This window comes from Emydura macquarii, unplaced genomic scaffold (assembly GCF_026122565.2).
Source record: "Emydura macquarii macquarii isolate MOO-44397 ecotype Brisbane River unplaced genomic scaffold, CSIRO-AGI_Emac_v2 contig_1253, whole genome shotgun sequence".
Taxonomy (NCBI): domain Eukaryota; kingdom Metazoa; phylum Chordata; order Testudines; family Chelidae; genus Emydura; species Emydura macquarii.
The window spans coordinates 45,985,076-46,001,726 of NW_027131390.1; the positions used below are offsets into that span (position 1 = coordinate 45,985,076).

The window sequence follows — 16,651 nt, forward strand, 5'->3', positions numbered from 1 at the left end:
GTATAAGTTTTAAAGAATAAAAAGTTTAAGGACATTTTTAATTTGCATTTAGAAATAAGAATGTCAGGGCTGACATGTAGCCATGCAAAACTGTATTAGCAGGAAACACATTTTGAAAAAGCTTGTTAAATGATAGATTTTTTTCCCGTGATATTCATCTTAATTAAGGACCAGTATAAGCAAATTGATTTTTAAAACATCAGCTCTCCATGTGGAGCAGTCATTGAGTTTTAAAAGGATTCTTAAAACCATGACGTTTCTCTGCACCCTGGGTCATAATTTTAGTAACTTGGAGAAAATAGATAGTAACACAGTCCTGATCCAACTCCACTTAAGTCAAAGGGAATCTCTATAGTGACCTTAATGGGGACTGAAAAAGGCCTTATTTGTCTGACGTTTTCATGACAGGGGACTGAAATGTGAGTTTAGGACATGACCCTCTGAATTTTATTATAAGAATCCAGCCTCACATTTCTCCACTGGTGAAAAGTCCTGAGGATAATCTTAGTACAAAATCGTTAGGCAGATAAACGATAAACCATCTATTGAAATATATTCTAAACTGGTTCAGAAGACATTACTCAGGTTAACATGTAAGGGTCTGTTCCAAAAACTGCAGAAGTCGATGAAAATAATCCATTGACTTCAATGGTTTTTGGGTCACACTGTTAATGAACACAATCAATTATAGACTAGTTTTATGCTCTACTTAGTTTTAGAGATGGGTGAATAATGAGAATTTTTTCTTCAAATTTGAATTTCAAATTTGAATTTGAAAGTGAATTAGAAGTCAGCAATGCTCACAAGCTTTTCAGGTTCATTTTCTCTGAACAAATGAATGGTCAAGCTTTATTATCACGTATGCAGTACTTTCAAATAGAAATTTTGAAGCTTGCACAATCAAATATCCACTGAAAGCAAATTTCAAATTGCATATTTGATTGTAATATTCAAAATTAGCTCTGTGGTGGTTAGTATCAGAAATCATCTAATCAGAGATAAGAAACAATACCATGTGACATAAGTAGCTAACCAGAGTAGCACAAATTTCCAAGTTTAAGTTCTAAATATTTATGACAAATACTGAGGGAGGGGGATTTACAAAAACATTAATGAAAAACCTCAAATAACAAATGCATTATAAAGAATTTAACTATCTGTTCATGAATGTTTTGCAAATAGAAAAGAGGTAACATTTAAATGAACTAAATACCCATTATGGATGATTCACTCATCTCTACTGGGTATAAAATAAGAATTGAGAACTATAAGCTGCATCTCCTTTGAGAAAAGAGTATGGTTACCTTGTGGTATAATTACTTCTCCAGAGAGTGTTCTTATAGGTGTCAGCACTTCAGGGAGAATGCCTTGCAGATTTGCGAGACGGAATTCAGCTGGAGCGAATGCAAAGTTTGGTTCCTGGGCGATTTCTTCAAGTTCCGACTGATCTGCATTTCTGGACCCAATGGTGAGAACCACAATTCTATTCCTTTTTATCTCTGCTGCTGGTTGGGCAATCTCATCTCTGGACTTACCCCCAGTAATGAGCACCAGCATGGGTAGAACACCTTCGTCAATCCTGTACCCTGCCAAACTGGTGAAGAAATTGTTCCTAACATAGTCCAATGCCAAACCTGTGTTGAGTGTTTGGCCACCAAGTAACTTCAGTTTCTTCACGGCAGCCAAGACTTCTTTTTTATTCTGATTGGTATTAAAATAGAACTCTGGTTTTACAGTATCTGCATATTGTGCCACAGCTACTTGGATAAGGTCTGGTCCAATTTCCAGCCGTTGGATGATTTTGCCAATGAAATCACGGATTGCATTAAATTGGGCAGTTCCCATTGCAGTTGTGCCATCTACCAGGAAGACTATGTCTTTCTTGTTCACTTCAACAACTGCAAGTAACAATATACATATGTATTGTCAGTGGAAGTGTTCAATCAACAGTGCTTATCAATGTTACATCTACAGTGGAACGGGCTATATGGGTTCTTGTTTGCTTGAAGTAAGTTTTCGTGTTGTTTTACACGTCTCTTAAGGGTACTTTGGGTTTGTATCATGAACTTCACTCGCTACCCTTTTAAAGGGCTTTCTTTCAGAATATTTTCCCATTTTCTAACGTGAGATTACATTAAATTCCACTATAATTTGATTTATTATAACAATTCTCTTTTCTAAATCATGGAAAAAAGTTAGAAAATGTCAAAGGTTGATCATAATAAAATTTCAAATTTCACAGGGTATTCTAGCACAGAAAGAAAACCCCATACAAATGAAAAATCTTCATACTCTTCCATGCGCTAGATTAACACTTGCCATCAATTGGCTTTAGTGGAGGTGTGCTAATTTACATATCTAGTGATTTGGTGCCATATATCTAAAAATGGATATTCTAACTAAAGCAATTAAGTAAAGAACAGTTCCCACTTATTCCACATACCTGCTCTCTGCATGTCTTCATGTCCTATTTGTTTCCTTAGCTAACAAAAGCAAGTTATTACTGTTCTTCTCTCAACACAGCCAATCCGGCTATGGAAGAATGAGCTGGATTCTATTCTGGCTCACATATCATCAACAAAATTGTTGACTCAGTTTTAATTGCCAAATCTTTACAGGGGTGTTGATATAAGAAGTAGAAAGAACACAACTTGCTTTTCAAATCCCTGGATGAGTCTGAAGGGCTGGTTGTTAGAAAAAAAAGTTTGTTCTGCTGTACTGGAATCAAAATGCCATTATATTTAACACAGAAAATGTAAGCACTATGATAAATAAATAACATGATTAATAAGCATTATAAACTATGCTGATATGTAGACATTATCATAACTAAATATTCATTGCATCCTTTGTGTATGGGAATATTGCACAATCTTCATTTAACTTTCAACAACACCGAATAATAATAATAAGGCATAATAAGAAAATCAACATTTATATGGTGGAGAGAAAGCAATTTTCATGATTTTCACATCCAGCCTTAACTGACACTTCTTTTTATAAATTCTTGGCTTCTCTGGATGACAGTGAAAATCAATTTATAGAGGAGCACTGCGGGTATTTTTTTTCCAGTTTGTTTTGGGGTTTTTTAATTACAGTGGCCAAGATATTCAAAAATGATTAGTGATTTTGAGTGCCCTAATTTCGGGTGCCAAACTTAAGATGCCTTCTAAGGGCTTGATTTTTCCAAAAAGGCTAGAAACCAGACTCCTTTACGGAGTCTCAAGTTGGGCACCCAGATATAGAGGCATTCAAAATCACTAGTCACTTTTGAAAATCTTGCCTGGCTTGTTTTCTGTTTTAGGCTAACTAAGAAAGAAGGGCAATGGCCTCTCAGAATATCATTGAGATTAGAGCAAGTAAAGGACAATATTACAATACTATCAGTGATGTGGCTGGTTGGTAAAAACCAGTGTGTCATTTTAAAACACTCTTAGGAGTTCGATGCTCTTATGGGGCAAAATCCTTAAACAAGGCCATTGCTGTGGTCATGCTCTGATGCACTGGAAGCAGGCTGTAGAACGGCCTTGTAGGGAGTCGATCGTCCATGTGGACCGTAGAGCAAAGGTTGCCAGGGATCTGTCTGTGGTAGCATGCGCCGGCGCTGCGGGGCTGGGGCATGGCCAGACTACATTGTAGTTGTTATTTAAGACCCCCTGAAGTAGTGGGAGCGCAAAAGTAACAGCCTCTGCTACAGCTCATTGCTGGTGATAGCAACTCCTGTAGGCCATTAGTACGGTGGGAGGAAATGGCGGTCCTTGAGCCTGTCAGAGATCCTCTGCCAGCTTATTCTGACTTTGGATAAAGGATTAGTATTTGGTCTTATGTCCTTTCTCGGGCAAGACCCCTACTGGCTTCAAAGACTCCAGTGAGAGTTTTGCTTGACTAAGGACTGCATGACTTATACTACGTTAAAGGTTAAAGCCAAGATTCTGCCCACCTACTCCTGTATGGGAGCAAGCAGGCGTATAGCTTTATTTCTATGCCCCTGAACCCAGAAAGTCCAGGTAGCTCATACAGGGGGATACAGGCATTCTTACTCCACCTGTGCCAATGCATAATCCAAGTCACAATCAAGTTCTAACTGCCTAAGCTTCCATTTCCCAGTTTAAAAAGGATGTTACTACCATAAGCTGCCTACATTAGGCTATTCACATACCAGTCATTAGTGATTTAACCTCAGCCTCTTTCCAGAACCTTGAATAATTTCCAAATCCTTCCAATATTTGTTCCCCCGGCAGCTAGTTTTGCTCCTCATCAGTTTCCCGCTGGAGAGGGATTCCAGGCTCAAAGCCAAAGGTTTGGATGTAGGAAGGATGCCAGATTAATACTAAGGCTTGTTAAAACACTGATTTGTGTCATCCAGAAAGATGCCAAAAGGTACCCTCCAAGCTTGTGAGCAGCTAGATATCCAAATATGGAGGCCCTGGTTCCTTTTTTAACTTTATATAGAAGTTAATGTGAATCAGCTGAAGAGTTTGGCAAACACAGGAGTGACCAATAAGGCATAAGTCTTTGTTAATATACGATTGCCATGGTCAAGTTATACACACATTCCTCATAAAACAGGAATGCAGGAACAGAAACCAAAACCTCAAAAACACACTTTACCACAGTGCCACTTTCAATCTACAAGATTAAGATGGAACCATTTCTCTCAGATTACTTAGGGGAGGTTATACTCATCTCTTAGGGTCTGATTCAGAGCCTACTAAAACACTCCTGCTGATTTCTATGAGCTTTACTTCAAGCCATTAGGGCCAGACACTGAAAAATGCTGAGCACGCCTCCAAGGGGCTCCCTCAACTCCCATTGATTTCAGTGGGAGTTAGGGGCCTAACTACCTATGCAGAAATGGGTCTCAGTGCTTCACAGGAGTGCCTAGCACCACGTTGCAGGAGTGCATTCTTATAGCTTGCACTGATTTGTATAATTTAAAATCTGTACATTGTGGGCAAAATTTCAAAGGCACAAATGGGAATTAGGTGCCCAACTCCCACTGAATTTCAGTACAAGTCAGGTGCCTAACTCCCTTAGGATCTTTTGAAAATTCAGCCTCTCTCTCCCTTTATATATATATATATTCTAGTTTTTCTATAATGTTTCAGACTGATCGTATTGTGATATCTTCTTCAAATGACCTGTGCTGTAAATAGAAAATATAAAAGTAGAAACAGAACAAACTATAACCCTTGCGGTATTGCATGAACTGAAATGCACAGTCTCTGAGTAGAATGTTTAAAAAAAATCTTTCAAATATAAATATCAAAGAACCGGAAAAAAGTTCTCAACTGAGATCCTACAGCTGCAAGGTCCCCCGTGTACAGATCAGCCATTAACTGGGTCCTTGGGGCTTGACTTTAATGAGTTTTGGAATGGATGCTTTCAGCTAAATAAGTACAAACTGACCCAATTAAATTTTGAAAACCAGCCAGATGGTTAGACACACAACTACCATCAATTAGAGTTACACACATGTATCAATGGACAAATGGAGCCCATATAGTAAGACAATGTATTGGGCTAAATTCTGTCCTCAGTTACACCCATGCAACTCCAGTGATATAATATAGTTCAGGATATAACTGATCAGAACATGTGGGATGAAGTTTTCAAATGCCTACACAGTGAGTGAGTCATACAGAATGTACCAAAATCCCTAGTGACCTTTGGATCCAGAAAGGGTTACTTGTTTATATCACTTGGGTTAAGACATACACAAATGGATATCTTCATGTACCCAGTGGGGGCGTGTCGGCTGAATGGATGCATGAGTATTTTAGAAGACTTGCTCATCAGAGGGGCTTCTGAAAATATGGCACTTCGTGTCTATTGTGGTAATCAGATATTACTGAATTTAACTTAATTAAAGCAATTATAAAATGATAGTACCAAGGGATCCTATTTTACTTGCATGATCCATAATATTAATGTGTTAAATATTAACTCCAGCATGGGTATGTTTTATTTCAGGGATATGTTACTGGATATATTCAGGCATTATGTCACAATAACCCAGTTAATGCTGCTGTGTAATAAGTAGAATGGTTTGCTACTTTAAATCTTCATTGCCATGAAACTAAAGTAGTGACATATAAGTGTTTGCTTCCACTGCCTCCATGTAAAGCTGCAAACCAACTCAGTTACAGTATTTAAGGAAAAATTATGTTAACAGGATAGGGATTTCCTGTCAAAATAATTGAATGTTGTTGTTTTTAAAAAATAATTAAGTTCAACCTATTGGTACCCTCTAATGCAATCTTCTTCCTCATCCCTGTACAGATGGTCTGTACAACATCTATGTGCCATTTTTGTCGCACCACTTAAGTCCTCAGCATAAGAGTCTTAAGTAGTACATAGGCCTTGGACCAACCTTCTGCCCAGGAATGAATTTTGCTCTTAATGAAGAACTCTGAAATACTAGAAATGGGCAGGAGCCAGGGCTGGCTGACACTTTCCACCAAAACTTTTTTCAGAGGAAAATTGGGTTTTTGACTAAATTAAAATATTTGCAGAAAATTTCGGCTTCCCTTGAAAATTTTCAGTTTCTTGTCAGAAAACCAAAAAACTGAGGGAGGAAAAAAAGAAAAGAAAAAATCAAGTTTCTGCTGAAATATTTCAGTTTTCAGTTGCTGAAAAGAGAAAATCATTTGGGGGCTTTTTTGTTTTTAATGAAAAATCAGCATTTTCAGAAGGGGAAAAAAAAATTTCCAACCAGCTGTCTACTGAATCAAAACTGGCTCTGAACACTCTCTAACCCTAGTAGTTGTTCAAAACCTAGATCTGGATATGAAAGCTGCACATTGGAACCATCCCTACTAATTACTTCTTAGTTAACGATTAAGAAGAATCAACCCCAATCTGTAGTCATAGCATTGTCTCTAGCGCTGTATAGTCCTCATCTGAATTTCACCTCTGTTAGCTTCCCTGACTAAATGTCACGTTTAAGATTTCTGTGGAAGCTTTATATCAACATATGACGTAAGTTTGCATGACACAAGCATTCTTCGGAGATTGACAAATTATTTGTCTTCAGAGGAGTTCACATCTGGTTTTTATAACCTGCTTATTTTGTTTAAAATTCCATGTTGTGATAGTATCAGGTCAAAGTGTAGCCTGCTGGGCTAATGCATTTCCTCAAACTATCCCAGTGTCTTCGCCTTTCTTTCTCAGAGGAGCATATGAGATATGTGTTTTTTTAAAAAACCATGCAAAAATCCATTCATTCAATGAAATACAACATTCTATAAATGCATACATACCTTCCGTAATAAAGGTTGGGGCATTTAACAAAATGAGTCTTTGGGCCACTCCAACAATGTTTGGCAGTAAGAGTTCCTGAAGATCATCAAGTTTACGAATATCCAAGGCAGTAAATGTGAAGCTTCCATCAGTAGCAATCTGCTGAAGCTCTGCACTGTCAGCATTCAGGACCCCAATGCTAAAGGAAAATATACTAGCTTGTTTCACCGCTAACACTCCCTCTCTGATATCATCACTAGACTCTCCACCACTTATCAGCACTAAAACCTGCGGCACGCCTTCCTCTATTCTGCTGCCTCCTGCCCGGGTGAAGTGGTTCTCCACCACAGATTCAAGTGCTGCACCAATGTTAGCTTCCTCGCCTCCAAGGAAACTAAGTGCCTTCACTGCATTCAGAACATCAGCTTTGGTGGAGTAGCTGTTCAAAGAGAACTCAGTTCTGGGTCGATCACTATACTGTACCACCCCAATGTGTATCTGCTGAGTTCCAACTGAGAGTCTTTCAATGAAATTTACAAGGAAATCACGTATGGCTGGGAAATTGACACTTCCGATGTTGTTTGATCCGTCAATAAGGAAAATAAGGTCAGCAGACTCTTGAGCTTTAAAAAAAGAAATGCAAAAGGTGAAAGCATTAAAACAAGTGATTACATGCAGTTGTACAGTGTTCTGACATGTTTCTTTGGAAATCAGTAAGAAACACGAAAATGGGAAAAACAAAACACTTGTTTGTTGAGGAGAATGAAATTTGCCCCTTAGTTCTGCATTCTGATTGAATATGAGTTACCAGACCAAATATCTGTTTCATGAGACAATATTATATTTTGAAAGATTCTAAATTCATTTTTACAGGTAAACACCAGGACAATATTTTTGTGGGGATAGAGCATAGAGCATAGAGTTTTGTGAAATTTAGATAATTTCCGTGGAAGCGACTTGTCTAAATATTTACAGAAATTACGAGACCCAAAAGACCTAAACAGATTTATACGTAAACACACATTTGCACCGTCAGTGGAAATGTGAACATAATTTGTAATCACAGTTAAATTCAGGGGACGTTATCTTGTTGCATTTTTTTCAAAAACAACTTGCAAGAGGGTTTTCAAGACTAAATGAAACTTCAATGCTGTAAAATGATATTCACAGCTGGTGTAGTTCTTTATACATGGAAAGTTTCAGCCTCTCCTTGGAAATCTGCTGTTTTGTATGTTTAAAATGTGGGCTGACTATATTGTGTTTTCACATCAACTGATGGGTTATCCAAAACGTGTTTGTAGAACAACAATTGAAAAGCCTGTATGATTGACTGTTTGTTTCATTTTTATAAATTTATTCTCAGTTGTCCAGTCCATGCACAATATTAGTAGGACAAGTTTATCGTTACAGGTATGATACCTATGCAGATAAAGACCACATATAACTTTGTTGTGTTTGTTGTTTTGTGCAAACACAGAAACTTGCATCGATTACCAATGTAAGTATCTGGTTTTGTATTTTTGTACGACCACTGGATATTCAATCAAATAATGCAGAATCATGTTAAAACAGGGTGATGAAAGCAATCATGACATAATTATCCAACCTCACTTGTTGTAATCATACCTGGATGGCCACAAACACCTAACGTGAATATATACATCAAATGAAATGTCAGATAGAATTATGAATTGGAAAAAGAGGCAGGGCCTCTTTTTGTGGCAGGACTTACCAAAACAGACTAAAAGTTTCCTAACAATCTGTTCTTCCCTCCTTATGCTCATCAATGTCAATGAGAGTTGTACAAATGAATCAAGGGCAGAATATAGCCCAAAGTGGACTCAAATGTTTCTGGGATACAACTCTGCAATCTTGAAGCCATTAATAAATAACTGACAAGTTGATTTTGGAAATCTTCCCTGACTGAGCTTTAAAGCACCTGAGGAGAAATCCTGGCCCTACTGAAGTCAATGGAAGTCAAGTTTCAGACTTGAATGGGGCCAGCATTTCACCTCTGGTCTTTGCCAGGAGCCATTTTTGTGAAATACCATCACATGATGCAAATATGCGACTCACATGGTATATTTAAAACTCTATTCCATTATCTATCCCATGAGCCATTTCAGCTTTCATAAACAATGCCAGTTAAAGAATTTAGCTATGGTTGAGATCTACTAAGGACTCGGAAATTTAATCAAAAGTTATGAAAGTCCTTAACATTTAATTGAATTGATCATTTCAGACTGTGGTGTACTATGCCGACGTAATAATAAAAAAAAAGCAGAGGAAATATGTTGAATAACACATAGCTTTGTTTCATGTCTCCTGGATCTCTTTTTAATAATGGTACTTAATGTTGTTTCGGTTGTGATCATCCCCATGGTCTGAGTACAAGAGGAACCAGGAATAAAATGTATGCAAATGTTGGATAATTTGTCATCGCTGTAAAAACCGTGTACTTACGTACACACTGATGGAACAAGCTAGTGATGGAGAACAAATGAAAGCATGCTTGTTACACTATTAAGCAAAGAGTGTCAGATTAGACAGCTAAGATTTAATGTATGCATCAAGGCAAATTGAAGGCTGGCTTTCCTACTCACTCTAGTCAGCTCTGTGACTGTCAAAGATTGACAGCTTTGTGTTTTCGAGAGTGCAAATGCAAGGTCTGCTTTTCCTCTTACACTTGTGGTTCATGTCAATGCCCATGGCATTTTTAGGTGCAGAAGATTACAAAAAGGGCTACATGGCATTACAAGATAAAATAAATGAAAGTCCATTACAAGCTGAATGAATGGCACCATAAAGTCATCTTAGACTTAGGCACGATCAGCTTGAACTATGTCTTATAGAGTTCACAATATCATCCAACATTGATCATCAGCTGCACCATTTTTTTATTATAATCTATATATAAATTGTGTAAATCAGACCATGACAAAATACAGTTTAAATAGTAATATTACCTCTCATTTTCTTTATAGAAAACACATTCATCAAAATTATTCTTGAATGGAGGTAGCCTAAGAAATACTCCTTCACAGAAATAAACACATATTTTGGCCTTAAAAATCTTTGCTTTTATAAAAATGTCCATGAGCCAATAGGGAATTCTATACATTAGTCTGGTTACCTGTCAAGTTGTTTCATATATGGGCCCAATCCTCCACACATTAAGGCAATGGCAAAATACACATTGTCTTCAATAAGAGCTGGATCAGGCCCTTAGTGGCAAAAATATTGAACTCCCTATAGAGTGCAATCAGAGCATTGGGTATCACAATTATTTTATATATTGAAAGAAATCCATTGTTATAACTGAAAAAGTTTAGGTCACTGGTGGGGAAAAAAGGTTTAATTTCTCCATGGATTGCAAATGATCTGTCTATTTGCCCTGTCAGATACTTTGCACAAAAATGCGTGAGCACAGATCTGTTGTTTTGCTAAGTATCATGCAATGATGGATAGCAACTGGTGGGACTAAAATGAGAGGTTAATTAGACAAGACAAAATGAGTGGGTTAATGTTATATCTTGCATATCGCTATTATCTTACATTACACAAAAGCTACTGACGTTTAAATGGAGTCTCAGGAATAAAACCAAAGGTTTGATCACTTGGCCTTATTATGTGGAATGTACCAAAGCCTGATGAAAGTCCTTTTCCACCTTTGTAATTTCATAAACGGGCAAAATTGTCTTATTCGTTGGGCCCCATTCTTCCCTCTCTTGCATCCAGGACAGCATCATGGAAGTCAGTGGGGTCCAAGGTGATGTTTCCTTCTTTTACAAGACAGTCCTACTGTTCTAGCCCTATAGGTATGTTGAAAATATCAGCAGGTGCAAATGCAGCATTGCAAAAGGGCTTATCGATTCACCCACCTTCTCTGATCAGACTTAGCAGAGAAGAAGAAAAGCTGCCACTATCCTAGAGGGGAGATGGTGAGAAGACATTTTTGGAACCTGGTCTGGCCACAGCCGTCACCAAGCAGGGAGCCAGTGGGAGGGAGGAGCCATTCTTGCCGCATCTGCTCCTAAGGAGAACCAGCAAGAATAGCCAGGTTTTTTAGAGCCATATCACCCCAGGAGTGCAAATATGGCCTTCCTGAAGCTCCTTCTACAGGTCAGTGCCTCCTGGAAGTTCAGGGCATTACTAGAACCCCATGGCATCTTCCCTGCAGTGCAAGGAAAAGATCATCTGCCAAACTGGTTCTCACGTCCTATAGCGAGATAGTGAAGTTTTGGGGAGAGAAAATTATCCCCAAACAATTTCATTCCAGGTCAGATCCCAAAGCCATTGAAATTAGTGGAATGGCTCCCATTAGCGTCAATGAACTTTGACTCAGACAAGACAAGTGTGATCTAGCACATTTCACAAGCCAAATTATCTAGATGATGTAGAACTAGTTCATGGTCCCACTAAAGTCCTGTGACAGTTCTCCCACTGACTTCAATGAGTTTTGGATCAAGTTCTAATGGGGCAATATCTTTATGGCTACTATTATTGTTGCAGGCCGTTATTTCACATTTCACTGTGACTCGATGGTAGCTTGGGGAGCTGATAAACGGGGACTATCTACCAATCTGGCAGCTGATCGGGTGGACGGCTCCTTTTGGATTTATATAAATCTATATAAAATGGTGGCTATCACTGGATCTACCCAAAGATACTTAAAGTCAAATTGCCACTAAATTATCTGCTAAGATTTTTTTTTTTTACAAAAATCGCTAAACCTGTGTTCTGTTAATGAATGCACAAAAATGACTTAGCGATGGGATTTCTGCATTTGTTTGCATTATTAAACCCATTCATTTAGAATAAAATTTACCTACGGCTGACTCCCTGCACTTCTTGATCAGGCAAGAGTTTGGCCCAAACGTTGACAGTAGGATGAGGTGCTGATGAGCCCTACAGTCAGATGCAGACATGCAGGCTGACCTTTGTGCCAACGTGGATTGGAAATAGAATCCAGGCCTACATTAAGAAGCTTTTTTCCTACCGCTTGGACAGGGTCAGACGTATAGATGCAGACAATGCTTGATTTAATAATCTGGCAGGGAGGTCGGTGTGTTATGCAAACAATGACAGGCTTTTCTGTATGATTTGCTTGGAAACCTTTGTTTTTAGACCATTGAACATCCATCTCCGTCTTCCCTTACAAAGGCTTAAAACAGTGCAATACTAGCAATTACCATACTGATCTCAAGGATCAGTATGGCAATGTCTCAGCACAGCAGTTTGCCATTACCTGTGACATCTTTAATCACTCCTTTATCTCCAGCCATTTCTGGAGTCATAGATGTATGAACACTTGCCACTAAGTCTCCTACTATGCCATGGAGAGCAGTAAAATTCTCTAGGTTGAAAACGTGCATATCGAGGGATTCACTTGCTACTTCCTTTAATTCCCCTTCCACTGCATCCTGCACTCCAACTGCAAACACGTTTACATCAGCAGACTTAAGGACAGATGATGGCAGAGCGACATCATCTTGGGATCGTCCATCCGTTAACACTATAATAATCTGGGGGATGCCATCACTTGCTCTGCTTCCAGCAGCTTTAGTGAGATGGTTTTGAATTAGGTATTCTAATCCTTTTCCAGTCTTGGTGCCTCCCCCCAGATAAGGCATGTTCGAAATATGGGACAGGACATCTTGGTTAGAGTGATACGTATTTAACTGGAACTCTGTATGTGGGTTTCCGTTGAACTGGACCAGGGCAAAACGAAAATCATTTTCTCCCAAATCTAAAGATTTTACAACATCATACAGAAACTCTCGAACAAGTTGGAAATGTTCCTTTCCAATGCTCCAAGAGGAATCCACTAGAAATATTATATCAGCAGCAGCAACGATTTTGACATCTTTAAAAAAACAGATTGGTTTAGGGTTTTCTACAGGTCAGCTGAATAAGTCCTCAGTGCTCAAATCCTTTCTCAGACATGGACTATTTTGCATTATCAATGGGATGCCCATATTCCCCTTATAACTTGGGGCAAGACAAAAAGATAATTTTAAACTAGAAGGGAGTGCAAAAAGCCATCCTTCCCTCCTCCTGCACAAGGGCTGTTTCCAGAACTTCCTCTCCAGGAGCACCCCAGTGAGAAATGATGACATGTAGCATGGAAAGCCACATGCATTGCAGGTGATGCTCCTTCTGCACTGCAGGAGGCACTGTGCTTGTCTCTGAGACAATTCTCCTATGCATGCTCACTGGAGTGGTGCAGCTCCTCCCCTCCCCTTACAGTGGGCTGTAGCACCAGGCCCTGATCCTCTGCTGCAAAAGCATGTGATTAGTTTCATTGGCCCAGATACTCAAAGGTAGTTAGGTGGCTACTCCCATTTGAGATCAACAGAATTACTCTGAATCTGAAAGTCACACACGTGCAGTATTTTGCTGGATTGTGGCCTAAAGCCACATTTTAGCCCTTATTATTATTAAAGGATCAAAGTTCCACTAAATAATACATGGAGTGTTAGCACCAGGAATTCTTCTCCACTAGTCAAAATGCAGGCTTAGTTATTGAGTAATGTTAATATACATGAGTATTGCTTACAAGCAATTTACATTATGCGACCCAACTCTTGTAACCTTTGCTTGGACAAGGAGTCCCCTTAACTTTACTGGGACTGCCAGCATCAATAAAGTCTAAGGTGCTGGATTGGGCTCTGTGTACTGATTTCCCAATCTTTTCTATTCCCACTGAACTCTTAATAAATTAGTTACAGTCCAAAAGATGCTATTACATCCCTTTCGAAAACTAAAGAAGCTGTTTGCATGGTAATGCAGGGAGTGGTCATTGGTGATAACAGCTGGAAGTTGGTGTTATTGCGACATTCGGTTTTATTTCCCATGCTTTCGGACAGATAAGGGATGCAAAATACTTCTGCCAAGCAGCATCGACAATACATAGAGTGGGGACCCAATAGATGCAAACGCTCCACTTGCAACATCCTCATCTCACATAAAGCATCATCAGACTGACAGCACTGGCTCTTTACTGGCTTAAGATAACTCGAGTGTCCTCTTGGACATGTCCATGAATTGGCACTCAGGCTGAGTGATTCAGGAGGAATTGGTAAACATCTACTATGTACAGACTAACTCTGTCAAAAGCATTTTCAGGTCACAATGTATTTTCAACGTACACATCGTAGAACAGTCAGCGAACACAAGAGGAAATAGCACCAGAGTTTTTCACGTAACGAATCCTCTAAGGAGGGCCGAGTCTTACCTTCCTGTTGTTGAGAATCAACCATACAACAGCCTGAGAGCACGAGGCAAAAGATGGCCACTAGGGGCAAATCTCGATGTTTCCTCATTTTTGTTTGGTTTTGTTTTTCAAAGCACCAAATGTGTGACCTAAACAGGAACAGAGAGATTATCAGTGTAAACTGCTTCCTCACACCAGAGCTCACCAGAGTTCACAATACAGCCTTAGGGCCAATAGAACATTCAACCCAATTCAGTGTTTTACAGGCCTCCCTGTTAGCAAATACTTAAACCCCTAACCCGCTATTAACATTTCACTTAGAACTCACACTGATTTCCGTTAGAGGTCTGTGAATGAAAAGATACCATCCCCGAGACAAATTCTTATCTTGGTTACAGTGAATTGTAGTTGGGCCAAATGCAGCGCTGGCATAACAAAACCTAATTTCCACTGATTTCAGTGGGAGCTGTGCTGAATTTAGCCCACTGCCTAGAGTAACTGGGGAAACAATTTGTCCCATAATGGCTTACATTCTGCTCTCAGTGTCCTATTTCCCATTCTCTCCTATTTCCCAATATTTTATAGGACTTCCTATAGGTGGTCTGTAGTTAAGTAGAACAATATTTAGCTGGGGTGCTGATTGATAAATAATTGTGACATGTTTTGGCACGACAAGTCATTATTAAAATGGAAGTGGGTACTGACAAGAGACAGGCATGTGAATTTACAAAGAGAAATACTCAGTGTTCGCCAAATGGAAAACGGCAATATGGGAAGGAAAACATTTTCTAATGAGTAGAAGATAATACAAACAATGGAAAACAGACAGTGCTGCATAGCTGAAGTTTGGTGGACCCATGATCAGAGCAAATTCCTACAAGGACACAGCCCGTAAGAAGGAGCTGCGCATTGCCACTCTGTTTCCAGGAAACACACAGTCCTGTGCTTGTGTTCTCCGTGCTCCACAGAGTAACAACTTCCTCATGGCCTGTACAGCAATAAATTCCTACTCTCCTTCCCCAGGCACTGCTTTAGCAATGCAGTCCAGTGCACTGAGGAGGCAGAGGCATGATCTGGTCCACGCTCCACGCATTCCTGCCTGCTCACTTCTGTGCACCTGGAGCCAAAGCCTGTGTAGCCAATGTAGGGGCATAAAGGAGTTTCTTACTCATCCGTTAGTTGCAGACCTGCCAGATATACTGCCCACCCCACAATAGAGCCCTAAATGAAAAGGAAAGACACAAGTACCCTGCAATATATGCATGTACAATCTATGTCACCGAAAAACTGCAGGAGCAGAAAACATTCACATAAAACCTGTCAGCTCCAGCAATGGCCAAGTCCTCAGTTGATGCAATAGATCTGTGCCAATAAATGCCAGGTGAGCATCTCCCTATTTCTTTTCTAAAACTGGTGAAATGTGTCCGTCATTAGTATGAGATTGTGAGTTTGCCTGCTTGTTCTGATTTGCCCAGCATCTCACCATGACTGGGGCTCTTAGGTACTACTGCAACACAAATGAGAAATAATAATAATAATTAGGGCAAGGAGCATCCATTATAAAAAAAATAGTTAAGAAGAACAGAAGCACAATGGCAACTCAAACAGGCCTGAAGCAATCTATATTATGTCATGGCCATATCCAGCCAAGATGCTTGCAATTCCAAGAGGAAAGCAGCCATGCATTTGTTATTATTCTGTATTATTTATTACAGTAGTAACCAGTGACCAACGAAGATGAGAGCCCTTTGTGCCAGGAGCTGTACAAACATACAGTCGGAAACAATCCCTGCCCCAAAGAGCCTGCAATCTAAATAGCCAAGACAGGCAATGGGTAGGGGAAGGGCTAGAGCACATAAGCAGAGGCAGGGTAGGCAAATAGCATGGTAGCACCAGCTTTTTTTTAACATGTTTTAGGTGGGTGCACTGGGGTAAACAAAGGGTTAACAGGATCGTGAGCTGAGTTAGCTCACCTTGCTGCACCTGGAGGGTGTGTCAGGCTTGATTTGTTATCAGACCCAGTTGGGGAGGTGTGGGGTCTTCTTCATAAAAGGAGGGAGTGAAAGCGCCAGAAGAGGTGCAGGAGAGGGACCCAGGATAGAGGAGGTGGGGGAAGTTCCTGCTTTCTGGTATGGGCTTGGGGAAAATCAGTCTGAAGAAGACCACAGGGCTGCAATTAAACCCTGTGGTGGG

At 39.6% G+C, this 16,651-nt stretch overlaps 1 protein-coding gene across 1 annotated transcript in view; it reads right to left on the reverse strand.

Moving 5' to 3' along the window:
- The window catches only part of COL6A3 (collagen type VI alpha 3 chain), a 103,277-nt gene that overhangs the window by 70,073 nt on the left and 16,553 nt on the right, over positions 1 to 16,651 (reverse strand). Inside the window, exons 2-5 of the mRNA XM_067548661.1 lie at positions 14,480 to 14,607; positions 12,491 to 13,108; positions 7,263 to 7,865; positions 1,305 to 1,898 (exon numbers count right to left, since the gene is read on the reverse strand). Of these exons, the coding sequence (XP_067404762.1) occupies positions 1,305 to 1,898; positions 7,263 to 7,865; positions 12,491 to 13,108; positions 14,480 to 14,567 (1,903 nt within the window). The 5' untranslated portion in view covers positions 14,568 to 14,607. The remainder of the gene's footprint in view (positions 1 to 1,304; positions 1,899 to 7,262; positions 7,866 to 12,490; positions 13,109 to 14,479; positions 14,608 to 16,651) is intronic.